Source organism: Fomitiporia mediterranea (assembly GCF_000271605.1).
Source record: "Fomitiporia mediterranea MF3/22 unplaced genomic scaffold FOMMEscaffold_4, whole genome shotgun sequence".
Lineage (NCBI taxonomy): Eukaryota > Fungi > Basidiomycota > Agaricomycetes > Hymenochaetales > Hymenochaetaceae > Fomitiporia > Fomitiporia mediterranea.
In genome coordinates, this window is record NW_006760389.1 from 3,153,520 (window position 1) to 3,166,665 (window position 13,146).

At 42.0% G+C, this 13,146-nt stretch overlaps 5 protein-coding genes and 1 non-coding gene across 6 annotated transcripts; 4 read left to right on the top strand and 2 right to left on the bottom strand.

Annotated features, from left to right (window-relative positions):
* Window positions 1-38: 38 nt before the first annotated feature.
* FOMMEDRAFT_154329 (uncharacterized protein) lies at window positions 39-346 on the top strand (the record flags this gene model as incomplete). The annotated part of the gene is made up of 2 exons (XM_007264860.1): window positions 39-147; window positions 207-346. 2 exons carry the CDS (start codon window positions 39-41, stop codon window positions 344-346), a joined length of 249 nt encoding a protein of 82 aa, XP_007264922.1.
* A 2,076-nt stretch (window positions 347-2,422) lies between these two features.
* On the top strand, window positions 2,423-4,167 carry FOMMEDRAFT_154330 (kinase-like protein; the record flags this gene model as incomplete). Its single annotated transcript, XM_007264861.1, has 8 exons — window positions 2,423-2,611; window positions 2,883-2,938; window positions 2,994-3,098; window positions 3,152-3,271; window positions 3,346-3,506; window positions 3,565-3,641; window positions 3,696-3,879; window positions 4,106-4,167. The coding sequence occupies 8 exons, from the start codon at window positions 2,423-2,425 to the stop codon at window positions 4,165-4,167; spliced, it is 954 nt and encodes a 317-aa protein (XP_007264923.1).
* A 59-nt stretch (window positions 4,168-4,226) lies between these two features.
* FOMMEDRAFT_145738 (ornithine-oxo-acid aminotransferase) lies at window positions 4,227-6,817 on the bottom strand. Its single transcript, XM_007264862.1, has 11 exons — window positions 6,616-6,817; window positions 6,319-6,363; window positions 6,217-6,267; window positions 6,144-6,156; window positions 5,556-6,091; window positions 5,411-5,501; window positions 5,256-5,346; window positions 5,116-5,197; window positions 4,777-5,043; window positions 4,619-4,709; window positions 4,227-4,562 (listed from the first exon to the last, which is right to left on the bottom strand). The coding sequence occupies exons 1-11, from the start codon at window positions 6,732-6,734 to the stop codon at window positions 4,500-4,502; spliced, it is 1,449 nt and encodes a 482-aa protein (XP_007264924.1). The 5' UTR covers window positions 6,735-6,817; the 3' UTR covers window positions 4,227-4,499.
* Window positions 6,818-6,951: 134 nt separating this feature from the next.
* On the top strand, window positions 6,952-7,034 carry FOMMEDRAFT_t23. The gene has a single exon. It is a non-coding gene; the product is annotated as a tRNA-Arg (tRNA).
* Window positions 7,035-7,345: 311 nt separating this feature from the next.
* On the top strand, window positions 7,346-8,797 carry FOMMEDRAFT_154332 (uncharacterized protein; the record flags this gene model as incomplete). Its single annotated transcript, XM_007264863.1, has 1 exon — window positions 7,346-8,797. One exon carries the CDS (start codon window positions 7,346-7,348, stop codon window positions 8,795-8,797), a length of 1,452 nt encoding a protein of 483 aa, XP_007264925.1.
* A 2,256-nt stretch (window positions 8,798-11,053) lies between these two features.
* FOMMEDRAFT_166802 (uncharacterized protein) lies at window positions 11,054-12,907 on the bottom strand (the record flags this gene model as incomplete). Its single annotated transcript, XM_007264864.1, has 12 exons — window positions 12,694-12,907; window positions 12,617-12,622; window positions 12,497-12,553; window positions 12,256-12,352; window positions 12,157-12,187; window positions 12,003-12,032; window positions 11,891-11,922; window positions 11,761-11,837; window positions 11,648-11,702; window positions 11,441-11,590; window positions 11,323-11,388; window positions 11,054-11,253 (listed from the first exon to the last, which is right to left on the bottom strand). The coding sequence occupies exons 1-12, from the start codon at window positions 12,835-12,837 to the stop codon at window positions 11,054-11,056; spliced, it is 945 nt and encodes a 314-aa protein (XP_007264926.1). The 5' UTR covers window positions 12,838-12,907.
* Between the last annotated feature and the right edge of the window lie 239 nt (window positions 12,908-13,146).

The window sequence follows — 13,146 nt, forward strand, 5'->3', positions numbered from 1 at the left end:
AGTTTACCGCACCTCCGATTGCGAGACGTAGCCAGAGCATGCAACGTGCACTTACAGACACGGCTTCGCTAGCTGCTCAAATCAGTTCGTTCAACGCTCCGGATCTCAACCCCGGTGCACCACTCACACTTGCTACACGCCGTCGCGGTGCATCCATCTCTTTACTTCAAGCACCCGCACTCGCTAACAACCCATTGCCTCCTTAGCAAGTCAACCTCCAAACCTGCCTCACAAGTGCAACCTCGACCTCTGCAATCCGTACAATCTCACAATCCACACACAACACAACTTGCAGGGACCGAGTGGCGACCAAGGCATGGTGACAAAGACTACCTCAAACGGCTGAGGAACACATTCGTTCTCTATTGTCAATACACTCGCCATCTGTCGTCAGATTATTTCCCTAATTGTTGTAGATAATAATGTATTTATACAATATTTCAATATAATTATAAACTGTTATTTCAATAACAAATGGATATAAGGACAAACTTATCTTATACATCTTATATTTATATGTTTTCCTTGTTAAAATAACAAGTATTATAATACTTAGCCATTTTGTGAGGTGCACTTTAAGCACTTGTATATCTTAGTAAGTACTACAATTCTTATTATTCTTGACCAGATAGTCAAGACTTTTTAATAGCTTTCTTAGCTTCTTATTACCTTCCTAAAACCCCTAGGTACACAATAAGCTCTTATACATAATGTAGAAAATATATATAATTTATATACATATAAGCTAATACAAAGTTTGAGATATTTTCCTGATAGAGTATCAGCATAGTAAGTCGAGATTACATGGTTCATGGATGTCAAACCTGGCATGGAAACAGTCTTCTAAGGAAAAACATGGATGAAGACACAATACACCAGAAGAACTGATCAATAAATTGGAGGATACATAATTCCTTACACTAAGCCTTGCTTGTCATTCTTGCCTTTCAAATAGACAGACAGAAACTAGTCATTGTTGTCCTTGTAATTATTAACATTTACTACTAATATTACTATTACTGTAAAAATCTATCCTAATATCTCCACAGTTTTACTTTATTTTCTGTATTATATATTTATATGATTGCTTACACAAACAAATTAATAATCTTTGTATAAAGCATTGTAATGAACAGTACAAATACATGTTTCTAGAACAAAGTTTGTTAATCAAGCTTACTAGTAGTTTGGTGATTCTAGTAGTTGTAATAATTATAATAAGATAAAGAGTTATATAATCAGAAAATGACAACCTTATTATGTTTAAGAATGGTGCAAAGTATTTCAAGTAGCCTTGAAGAAAGTAGCACTTTGTACTATTTTCTATACATATTATATAACTGAAGCAAATATTGATATTATTTCTAGATCCACTAATCTTTAAATCCAAATCTATTGGCTCAGATAGAAAGAAGAGAGTCTGTCTAGCTGCCTAACATGTCTTCTAGGCAATCCAACTGATTATTACTTAGTTTCTCTTCTTTTATATACTAGAATCTTCAGATTTACATTCTACACCTGTTTTAAGAGAGACTGTTAGTATACTTACTAGTAGTTTGATAATTATGGTATTTGTGATAAAGCATAATAAAATAGAGGTTTATGTAATCAGCAAATGGGGAACTAGGAGCTTTTCAAAATAATGCAAAGTGCTTCAAGTAAACTTGGAGAGAGCAGCATTTTGTGCTATTGCTTGAGTGTAATACACAACTGGAGCAAATATTGACATTATTTCAAAGGACTATTAACATGTAAATCTAACATCCAGGCTTGTATAGAGAGCAAGAGTCTGTCTAGCCTAGTATAAATGCTTAGGAAATCCATTTGATCATTGTTTAGTATACACTTAATATTGTATCTGGATTTTCCAAATGTGTTCTACATCATTGTAATCAACTTTACTGATCATTCTAGTAGAATAGAGCATTGTATCAAATGTTGGCTATTTACCTGTGTGGCAGCACTAAACCTCAGTATCAATCAATGAGCCACCAGAATGGAGTGTCTGTATGATCTTGAACCTCTAGAACTAGATGTAATACATGTGCCTCAGCTAAGCCCTTAATGGTCAAAGTCTATAAAATGCTTTCAGAAGGTGAAAGAACTTGGTGAAGGCAGTTATGGAAAAATATGGGTATGTTTCCAAGTTCATCCTTTGTACATACAGAAGGTTCTCGTGGTCTTCTTGGTGCTGGTTTACTTGCAACTCTTCATATGACCTAACTAGCCAACTGGACTCAACCATCAGGAAAAAGTCAGATTCATTATAATGCATTGTAGACTTTGTAAAAGTAATATAAGTATTGTATATACATTGCAAATAACTGTAAGATCCTTATAATTTTATTACAATGTATATACAATACTTACATTATGTTTTACAAAGTCTACAATACATTATAAGAAATGCAACTTTTTCCTGATGACTATTCTACAGGAGATAGAGCGTCTTGATATTGAGCAGAAGAATGGCAAGCCAGCAAGGTTCGCAGCAAAATTAATATGTAGACCACGAGACTACAATGATCGGGACGGATCCGAGAACAAAAAAGTCATCGAGAAAGCTAGATACGAAGCTCAGCTCATGATGGAACTCCGACATCCGCATGTGGTAAGCCATTTATTTCATCACTGTTATCTGACACTCTTCACCGACAAATACTCTCCTTCTGGGAGCTCGAGAGTTTTGGGGCCTTTATAAATGACCGTCAATGTGTAATTATATGCGAGGTCGCCGACCTCGGGGATTTACGCATACATTTGAAAAAGAGAGCCGATAAGTGCTTTTCTCCTCAGGAAACTAAAAGCTACATAAGGTACAGTTATGGCTGTTGACGCAATGGGCCTGATTTCATATCATCTAATTGGTGATACTTAGGCAGCTCCTCAAAGGATTGGCATATATTCACTCGAAGAACGTTGTGCATTGCGATATAAAGTGGGTTCCATGTTTTTATGTGTATTATTGGAATGTCTAATATGGTGTTCTGGAGGCCAGCAAACTTGCTAATTAAATCTCGAATCCCAGGTCACCCTACAAGTACAAGGGGGGACAACGTTACAGAGAAGGAAATAGTTGTGATATGCGATTTTGGGATGTGAGCTACCAACCCAAAGTGTAAGGAAGTTATTCATGCGTTTACTTATTTAGTGCACGTAAACTTCCCGAAGACAAGTCACTAGAGTTCACTGATGGACCGCGTCAGTACATGGCTCCGGAAGTATGGAATGAAGATAAACATACAACCAAGGCAGATATATGGTCGGCAGGGTTAGAACCACATTTTATTCACTTCTTCGTGGAACTTGTTGGCCAATGGCCATTGACTTGTTGGTTTATTTTAGGAGTGTTGTATGCGAATTCTTAACTGGAAACAACTTTTACGACAAGATAGTGAAGCTTTACAAAATTCAGTATCACATCTTGAAAGAAGTTGCAGGCGAAATGACAAGTGAGCAAGTTGAGTACATGATAAAAAATCTTCCGAGCCATATACCTGAGGTGGGTGAGTAATACAATTTTCTCGGAGAGAGGCAGCATAATTGGAGTGTGATGTGATGCAGCGGAAGATTTCCTTCGGAGATGCCTCGAGGTTGATCTAGAGAAAAGATGCTCGGCGGAAGAGGCATTGCAACATAAGGTAAGCGTATTATCTCAGTTAACATGAATACGTTTCAACTAATACTCATCTAAGTGGTTCCAGGAAGGAGTTCAAACCACAGAGTCGAAGAAGGCATCGGTCACGCCAGAGAAAGTGGAGAACCAAAAACAAGCATATGGATCAGATCCGTCAGCTAAGGAAGAATCAAAAAGTAAAGGCCATGATAGATCTGTAAATCCCGAATCCAGTAAAAAGAAACGGGATGGACATCAGCATAGTAAGTCAAGACCAAGTTGCTCATGGATTCAAAATCTCGCACGAAGGCAGCCCTCTGAGAAATCGAAACAAGGGAATGTTCCAAGTTCTAAGTCCGGTTCAAACAATGGAAAACATCGTCATAGGTACAGGAAACCAGGAGAACCTAGTCAATAATTCACTTGACTTAAAGTTGGAATATACGGGCTTCGCTACACTTTTCTTTTCAATTTTTATCTCTTGAATAGTTGGATGGAAAAGAGGTGGCGGTGGCGGTGGCGGTGGCGACTTCAAAATAGTTGACATCTAGTTTTGTCGAAATTACCCAGAAGAGTGCTTCGATAAAACTGATCCCTATTTCCTCCATACGTGAACAAGAAAACTTCATATTCAAGCGGATATGAGTACGCTAACGATACATGCATATAGTAATGCAACGAACAGTATAAGACGTACATCTGTCTGATGACAATAGCTCGACAGTCGTAGGCGTCGTAACGAGTTACGAAACAAAATGAGACAAAGATCCTTCACCTTCCTGCTAGCCCGTTAGAGTACATACATCCGCGATTAATCACTGTATCACCATAACTGCACTATCCGAAATCGTGGGATAGCGACCATGACAGAATAGAGATCAGACTAATTCGTGAGTTCGTCAACGTGACCTTTCTCAGAGTCGACTTCACCAGGGATGTCATCGAGCTGAATAGAAACTCAATCAATTATCGTTGAAAAAATTTGTGGCAGAATTAATATACCTTATCGAGATCAAACAGACATTCTTTAATGATATTGACCGCTCTTTGCAGGTCAGCCTCCGAAATGACGAGTGGCGGAGCAAAACGAATTCTTTCAGGAAAGAAATAAGAATCTCAGTCAGCCTTACATTCCTCCTTAACCCAAGGGAGCAACCTACATATTCACATGCGTAGGTTTCGCAAGGACACCCCTACTCTTCAACAGCAGACAAAACTGCCAAGCAGTCCTCCCACGCGTACTCTGCGACTCGTCGATCACGATGGCGTTGAGCAGTCCGCGTCCACGCACAACTTTGACGAGAGGATGGTTAAAAGCGCGAACGGCGGAGCGGAACTTCTCGCCGAGGATGTTTGCACGCTCAGCAAGGTTCTCCTCGATGAGGACGGAGAGGGCGGTTATTGCCACTGCGCATCCGAGAGGGTTCCTATAAGTAGGAAAGAAATTAGGGAGGAAGTGCGTCAGTGCGAGGTATGTAAAGTAGGAATGATAGACGAACCCTCCATAGGTACTTCCATGTTCTCCTGGCTGAATGCAGAGCATGATATCCTTATCAGCAAGAACAGCAGAGACAGGGTACACTGGAAGATTGAAATTAAGGTAAAAATATTAACCTAAACGAGGAAGAACAAAACTAACCGCCTCCAGACAGAGCCTTTCCGAGAAGGATCACATCTGGACGTACGTTGTCCCATTCGCAGCAGAGCATCTTGCCTGTGCGGCATAGGCCCTGAGTATGCGTAATAATTAGATAGGTATTCAAAAAAAAAAGGTATAACAGGAAGCCTGCCTACCGTCTGGATTTCGTCACAAATCAGGAGTACATTGTGCTTTTTGCACAGTTCGTGGCATTTCTTAAGATAGCCATCTTCTGGGACAACAATGCTATTCATAGCTACATCAATAATGCATACCATGTGGGAAAAGGTAATGCCTTACCCAGCTTCTCCTTGAATAGGTTCGACAAGAAAAGCACCAACATTCCCGCCATGAAGCTCGAGAGCACGTTCAAGGTCCGAGATAACTCCGAAACGGATATATTTGACTTCGCCTCCGTCAACGTAAGTCGGACCGACACCCTCAAGATAAGGCCCGAAGCCACGTCGACTCTCGGGATCTGTGCTCATACTGTACCATATCTCAATGTGTTGCCTAAGACGAAGGACGCCATAAAGGCCAATAACGTACCTAATCACACCAATTGTCCTCCCATGAAAATTGTTTGCAGCACTCAGGACAATTGCCTTTCCTGGCTGGACACCCTTCTTCATGTATGCCCACTTTCTCGCGAGCTTAATGCCTGTCTCAACAGCTTCTGCACCGGTGTTCATTGGCAGGACCATGTCATACTCAAACATCTCAGTAATAACTTGAGCGAAACGTCCGAATACACTGTTGTAAAATGCTCGGGAGGAAAGTGTGAGCTTCTGTGCCTGCATTATGAGAGTATTGACAATCTTCGGGTGGCAATGGCCCTAGACGGGGAAAGTCAATTCAACTGTATGACGTATGGTCAAGAAATCGTACTTGATTCACGGCACTAGAAGTTTGGATTAATGCTTAGATGTTAATTATAATTCTAGCAACTCAATCCACATACGAATATGCCGATAACATGTCAATATATTCATTGCCTTCGGGATCCCATACTCTGTGACAAAAATTTGAACTCTCTTCGAGAACCGAAGCCTATGTTACTCACTTAGCCCCTTTAGCAGACTCAAACACCACTGGCAGGGGATGGTAACTACATGGATAAAAACGAGCCGTTAGCGAAAGTCGCGAAGCAGAATCACGGGAAAAGGCACGAGCGAAGACTATGATCCTATGACGAGGAGGACTCGACGGTACGGATTTGGCTTGACGATGTCGTGTTGCACGCTCCGATCAATCTCAGATGATGTGGGTTCTGTGCACAGAAATACACCACGGCAATACTGTGAGGATCGAGAGCACCGCAAGGCTACAACAGAGTTCGCTAGACGGAGGTAGTACTCACTTGTGGGCGCCATACTCATGTTCCAAACTAATCACATCCGCTGACGAGAGGTGTGCATCGCCGGTGTCGGACCGTGCGGTCGTCTTGCCATTGGTCAAAGGAAACACGTTCGATACCATGATTGACTGAATACGTATACTGAATGAGGAGTGCGCTCTTTGTGCTATGCGATAGAGTGTCGACGGGAAGAGCGTATGGGAAGATGGGAGTCGGTGACAAAGCAGTCGGGCTGTGTTCGAGTCACCCAGCGTCGGGCAAGCTCCGGATCCCGGTAGAACTCCGGGTAAATATTGGCTTTTAAGCTACAAAAATAGTACAATTTACGAGAATTTCTAGGCCGGAGTAGCGCAATGGCAGCGCGTAGCTTTCCTACTTTGAGTAAGAGGCTAAGGCTGTGGGTTCGAGTCCCACCTTCGGTTTTGCTCATGTTGGTCCATATTTATTTTTACTTCTCTTCTCCATCTTTAACATCCGATTGTAGATATCCTAATTTCTATTCTGGTTACCTTCTAGGTATATGCGACGATGTCCTTCGGTCCCAGAAAGCAAAGTCGACGAACACGTCAGCCAAGTACCATTCTCTCAGTGGATGCCAGACAAAATAATGTCATAGGATTGCTTTCGCAACACGAAGGACACAGGCCATACCGTACCATACTAGGCGATGCAAACTACTTCCAGCTTTAGAAATTGGGGCAAGCATACCCATCCGCTCATTCAGCCAAGCAGTATGACTCAACAGCCACCATCCATAACAGCTCTAGGAGGAGTCGATTCGGATAACTCGACGCGCCTGGCTTGCCAACTTCCACCAGAGCTACTGCTACATATATTTGAGCACACCCTAGATACCAGCATCAATGATTACAGGTTGCCTTCTCACAGTCAGACAGCTGCACCACTCGTCCTATCCTGGGTTTGCTCATCCTGGCGTCGACTTGCTATTACAACCCCTAGACTATGGACCTCAATTTCACTCGGGTCTCATGGATCAAGCCCAGCATGTGATGCGTGGATCCTTGATCTCTTCATCTCACGGTCTGGCATCAAGTACCCGTTATCCTTCGCCATGAACTATGATGCACCCGGATCAGCACGCCAGGAGAAGAGCTCGCTAAGCCGGGCACAGAGCAAGGCGTACGTGGCAAGCATGCATAAAATCGCAAGGCGGCTTGTAGCTGTACGCCACAGGTGGCGACATCTAATCGTCAATGCACTCGTTCTGGACGCTCTTGCCCCTCTCTTTCGTGCACTACCTCAAGGCACTCCGTTACTCGAATACTTAAGTCTGTCAACGAAGTATACTGGATTTCATGGGCGAGAGTATACGATGAGGCTTACGTCATGCAATCGTTTACGCACTGTGCGAATCCTATCGCCAATGGTGTTCTTTGATCCTTCCTTGCCACTTCTCCCTAATCTCACCACTCTGGACCTACATTTTGTTCAGTCTCTTCTAGATGCTATTGCCTGGCTAGCAGCTTGTCCGAATCTCGAAAGGCTATCCATCGAACTGTATGCTTCATTGCGACGTCATGAACCTCTAAGCACTTTGCAAATCCGATTAGAACGGCTATCCCATTTCTCGCTTACCTGTTCTTATGGCGAGTCGGATCCGGGTCCGCTCCTCGATTGCATGATAACTCCAAACTTGCAATCACTTCATTTTATTCGATACAGGACATCGTTGTTAGGTCCAGACAATTCATGGCAGAATATTGTTGGCCTCCTTGAAAGATCTGAAGATCCACCATTGCATGAATTACACTTGATCGACACGCCTGAACATCCTGATCAACTATCAAACGTGCTACAACGAGCAAGTCGCGTAAAGTATCTTGCTCTGGAAGGAGAAGCTGTCACGGATGAATTGATACAGCAACTGTATGCGGGTCCTGTTGGCGGTGAACTCGGTGGAAATGCTGATGCTATTCCACTCTGTCAGAAACTTGAGACACTAGAGCTGCACGACGTACCTGCTTGTTTTCCAACTATTATTGATGTAGCTCGATCTCGGACTAAAGTTTTCGAAGGGACAGATACTGGTTCTAACGCATTCAGGACATTGAAATCCTTGATCCTCTCATATGAAACGTTCGGACATTTCTTTAATGATCCAAACAACTTTATTACCATTCCAAGTGATTTGAGTATTGCTTTCAAGCCAACAACGGCTCGATAATAAGCTTTATAATTCAGGCTATACATAAGATACAAAGCCAAAATTAAATAATGGTCCCAGCAACCTTGAAAGGAAGATAAATGGAATTGTTTTTAAAGAAATAATCCTGCAAAGCTCGGAGATATCAAAGGCTCCCACTGCTACAACCGTCTTCTGTCTGTTTTGCTGCCTCACGAAGGTTGAGTGACATTCTACTACCAATAATACAAAAGCATGCTTTGGTTATGGCTGGAAATATGGATACTAGGGAGCCTCGCTCGTATGGTAGAGCTGAGTTGACTACGACTGCTGCAATGGAAATTGCTATATAGGTGGTGAAAAGAATGAATACCTACACAAGACAGAAGATACCTGAGACTCACCAAGCATGATACTGTAATAGAAGAACCCATTGCGGATAAGGATCGTAACAAGATGTGTCTTCCGGACTTGGAATAGCACAGTTAGTCTCAGGTAGTATCTTTGTACATCAGAAACTGTAGTTCACCAGTTCGAAATGGCCTGTACAACGTCAAACCGAAAGTTACTATGTCAAATACAATGATTGCTGTATAGCAGGGTACTGTAGTTTGCAACGTAATGTCGTTCGTATTAGAGCGAACAAGTCCGCTCTCGCATCCAAGAAATGCTGCAGACAACGGGTCGGTCGCATCTGGGGAGAAACAGTGAATGATGGAAATTGTTTGTTGAGAATTTGGAGCTAATAGGAACGTACAATCAACAGTTATACTAAACCGTATAAGTATAACACACAGTGCTATATCTGTTGCCTAATAACAGGGTTAAGATTAATCTATGAAATAGCTTTTAGCTGCTCACTGTAGTTATTATAAGGAGCACCCAAATGACTGTTCGGTTTCGTTGCCATAGTGTGATTGTGCGTAGAAGGATGACAATTATCAATAAAACATTCGATATACTGGTTCAACTTTATTTATTAGAAAATGGGCTACCTTGCAGAGGAATAAGAAATAGCAATGCACCCCTTAAAGTATATCTCTATTTTACAGCTGAAAGCTGTAATGTAAATTTCTGGATACTAGCCTATTGTTATAGTATGTTTACTAACAGCTATCATTAAGGATTAATAAGGCAAATATTCCATATCATATAACTTAAGTTGTTACTTACAATTTCAGGGCTGGCTAAATCCAAATAGTCTGAACAGCAGTAGAAAGACAATTTGTTTGTCAAATTATCCACAAATTTAAGGAGACAGAAGATATAACATACAAACAAGAGAGAGTGCACCTTCAAATACTACTGGCCACCTAGTAATGAAGAATAACACAGAGCCTCTTGAACACTGCTTAGACCAGAACAGGAAGAGCTATAATATAATAAACATCTCTTTATTGCTGGCACAATGGTTAATGAACATGCCTCTCTGTAGTGTGTTAGCTGCAGAAGTATAAAATGCACAGAAGGGTAATACTTACTCTGGAAGAGTCAAGGTGTTATCATACAGCATAACCACAAACGAAACAACTTAATCCAGGGCTTGTTAGCACAGAATAGCTCAGATAGTTTGAAAGTGAGAACACACATATAATATACTGCAAGTCATGTCAACTTCAATGACTCGTTTACTAAGGAAACAACGTACCCTAGCAGACTGTTGATCCTGAGCAACCTGCTGGATAATTTCAAGAAAAGTAGGCACTTGGCTCGTCATGGTCTTTGTCTAAGGAGGCGACCAAACGAACACGTTCACTGCTGGCTTGTATTATACTACTCGAGCAACACAGCATAGTACTTCAGGAGAATCAAATCATCCATACTTTTATTAGAAACCTTGCTGCAGCCGGGAGTAGTACAGACTAACTGAGTTGTCTTTGTAGCTGATTAACAGGATAGATCGAATGTTGATGTCTAGATGTGATAGATGATTTGTTGCAAGGATATTGATGCAGATTAAGGAATACGTCTCTAACTGATGTTCATTGGTGAAGTCTACAAAGTCAGAGATTTCAGAGACAATTCTTATAAATGAAAGATAGGAAGATAGCATGTGTTTCTTGGCTTTGTACTAGTTTGGAGTATGAAACATGCACACTTTTCCATTTACCATTAATCATCTCGTTTCTACACCCATCATTCCCAATAAGCTCTCCATGATCCTACTATGGATAGACAACTACCGGAGGGAAAGGACGATCTCGAATACACTACAATGATTGTGGAAGCGGAGCATTCATCACTCATCTCGATATCGAACCAACGATACATCTCAAGTTATTAATGGAATGGAAACCGTCAGTGATCACTATCAAAATCGCATCCTCTTGCACGTCCGAGTCTCTCCTCAGTGGATCTCATCGCCTCTCGGAGGTTGAGCGAAATCCTGCTCCCGACGATACAGAAGCTTGCCTTGATGATCGGCGAGAACATGGCGATGAGAGAACTGCGTTCAAATGGAAGAACCGAGCTGACGGTGACTGCGGAAACTGAGATCGCTGTGCAACAATGGCAAAAGAATGAGGCAGTGAACTCGTAACACGATAGAGAAGATTTCTCGATCTCACCGAGCATGACGCTGTAGTAAAAGAAGCCGTCTCGAACAAGTATGGTAACGAGATGGGTTCTCCGTACTATCGTGTTACAACATCAATCACTGCTACTCGAGACGAGAAAACAACGTACTAGTTCTTAACGCTCGGTACAGCGTCAAGCTGAATATCATTGTATCAAATGCGATGAGGGCGATATAACACGGTATGGTTGCCTTCGGATTAAAGCTGATAAGGCCGCTTTCACACCCAAGGAAAGGAGCGAAGAGCGGGTCGACCATATCTGACAAGCACGTAGTTAATATAAACAAATTGGACATTGCATGCGGAAAGGTCACACAATCTAATGAAATACTAAGGTGGGTCAAGAGAACGAGCAAAGCTACGTCTGTAGCCTGAACGTCCAAAAGGGATTAGAGTTCTAATCAAGAGTTCAATCGCATATTTACTCACCATGGCGGTCGTGAAAAGCACAAAAATAATTGACCGCGTTCGTTCCCAGAGAGCAATCGTCCGAAGTATGATGACAACTGTCGAATATGTCAAAATACAGCAGTAGGTGATATTGGCAAAAGTTGCATGCCTTGTAGAGGAATCAGGAATACCAAGGCCCCCCTGTGCGAAAATTAATCACGCGCATATAGTCAGCATTTCTTTTTGATTTCATCATTGCAGTCATCGCGAGGACAACATACCACGCAGTGAGGTACGCCTCCATCTTACAACTGAAACAAATAAATGCTGTAAACGGACTCATCCAATTATTCAGATGTGAGAAGGAAGACTGACAACTACCACCGAAATTTAGCGATTCCATATCAACATGTTGCACGGAATTAAACCTTACTCACAGGTTCGGAACTCTTGAAATCCAAGGAATCTGCACGAGATATTCCACAAGACTACCATCAGAACCAGGACTGAATAGAAATGACAGAATCGACGTACAAATCAAGTAAAGCAAACTCTCAAGCAATACAGGCCATCTAGTAATGAAGAAAAGTGCTGAACCTCGCGAACGTCTTGGACCCCAGAATAACGAGAACTACAAAGTATTATGCATCAACGTCACCAGTGTCACCACCATTACACTCCAGAAGAAAGATTGAGCATACTTCTCTAAGATACATAGCACAACCGGGTATATTTAGTCCAGACGCCTTCGTCGAAAAATTCAAGCAGAGAAGACGTACTTGGAAAGTGTCAAAAGGTTATCGTAGAGCATAACGACAAACGAAGCAACTACACCCAGCCATTGTCAGTATCACTATTCGTTCATACCCGAAGAAAAACTTAGATACACACTTACGACATACTGCAAAAAAGAAATATAAATAAGTGATTGAATATACACAGGAACAAGGTAAAATTAATCGAAAAACGCACTTTAACAGATTGCTGATCCTGCGCAATCTGCTGCAACGTTTCAGGCGAGCCAGGAAAAGAGAGGGTAGGGTTATCCAGTAAACTCCGCGCGCTACTCGTCATCGTTCGTATCATTGTCAAATTCATGTCACCCGTAACGTCCATAACGTCCACTCCGCAAGCAGACCGAAATTTAAAACCAATGAAAATTTGTCCTGTTAGTGCCTACAAGACGCCAAGGGCAGTTTGTCCATAGGACAAAAGCGCGAGGGTAGGGAAAAGGGGTAAAGAGGCAAACGGAGCCTAGCGTACGTCAACGAGTTATTTTATACAAGACACTTGGACAGATGACAGAATCCTTGAGCCCATGTGTAACGTACACATGCATCCACAGCCGCTCTGTACAATGGGTATGCGAATGCGAATCGGGAAACGCTACCCATACTTGACGAGATGCTCAGAATCCCAAATTAT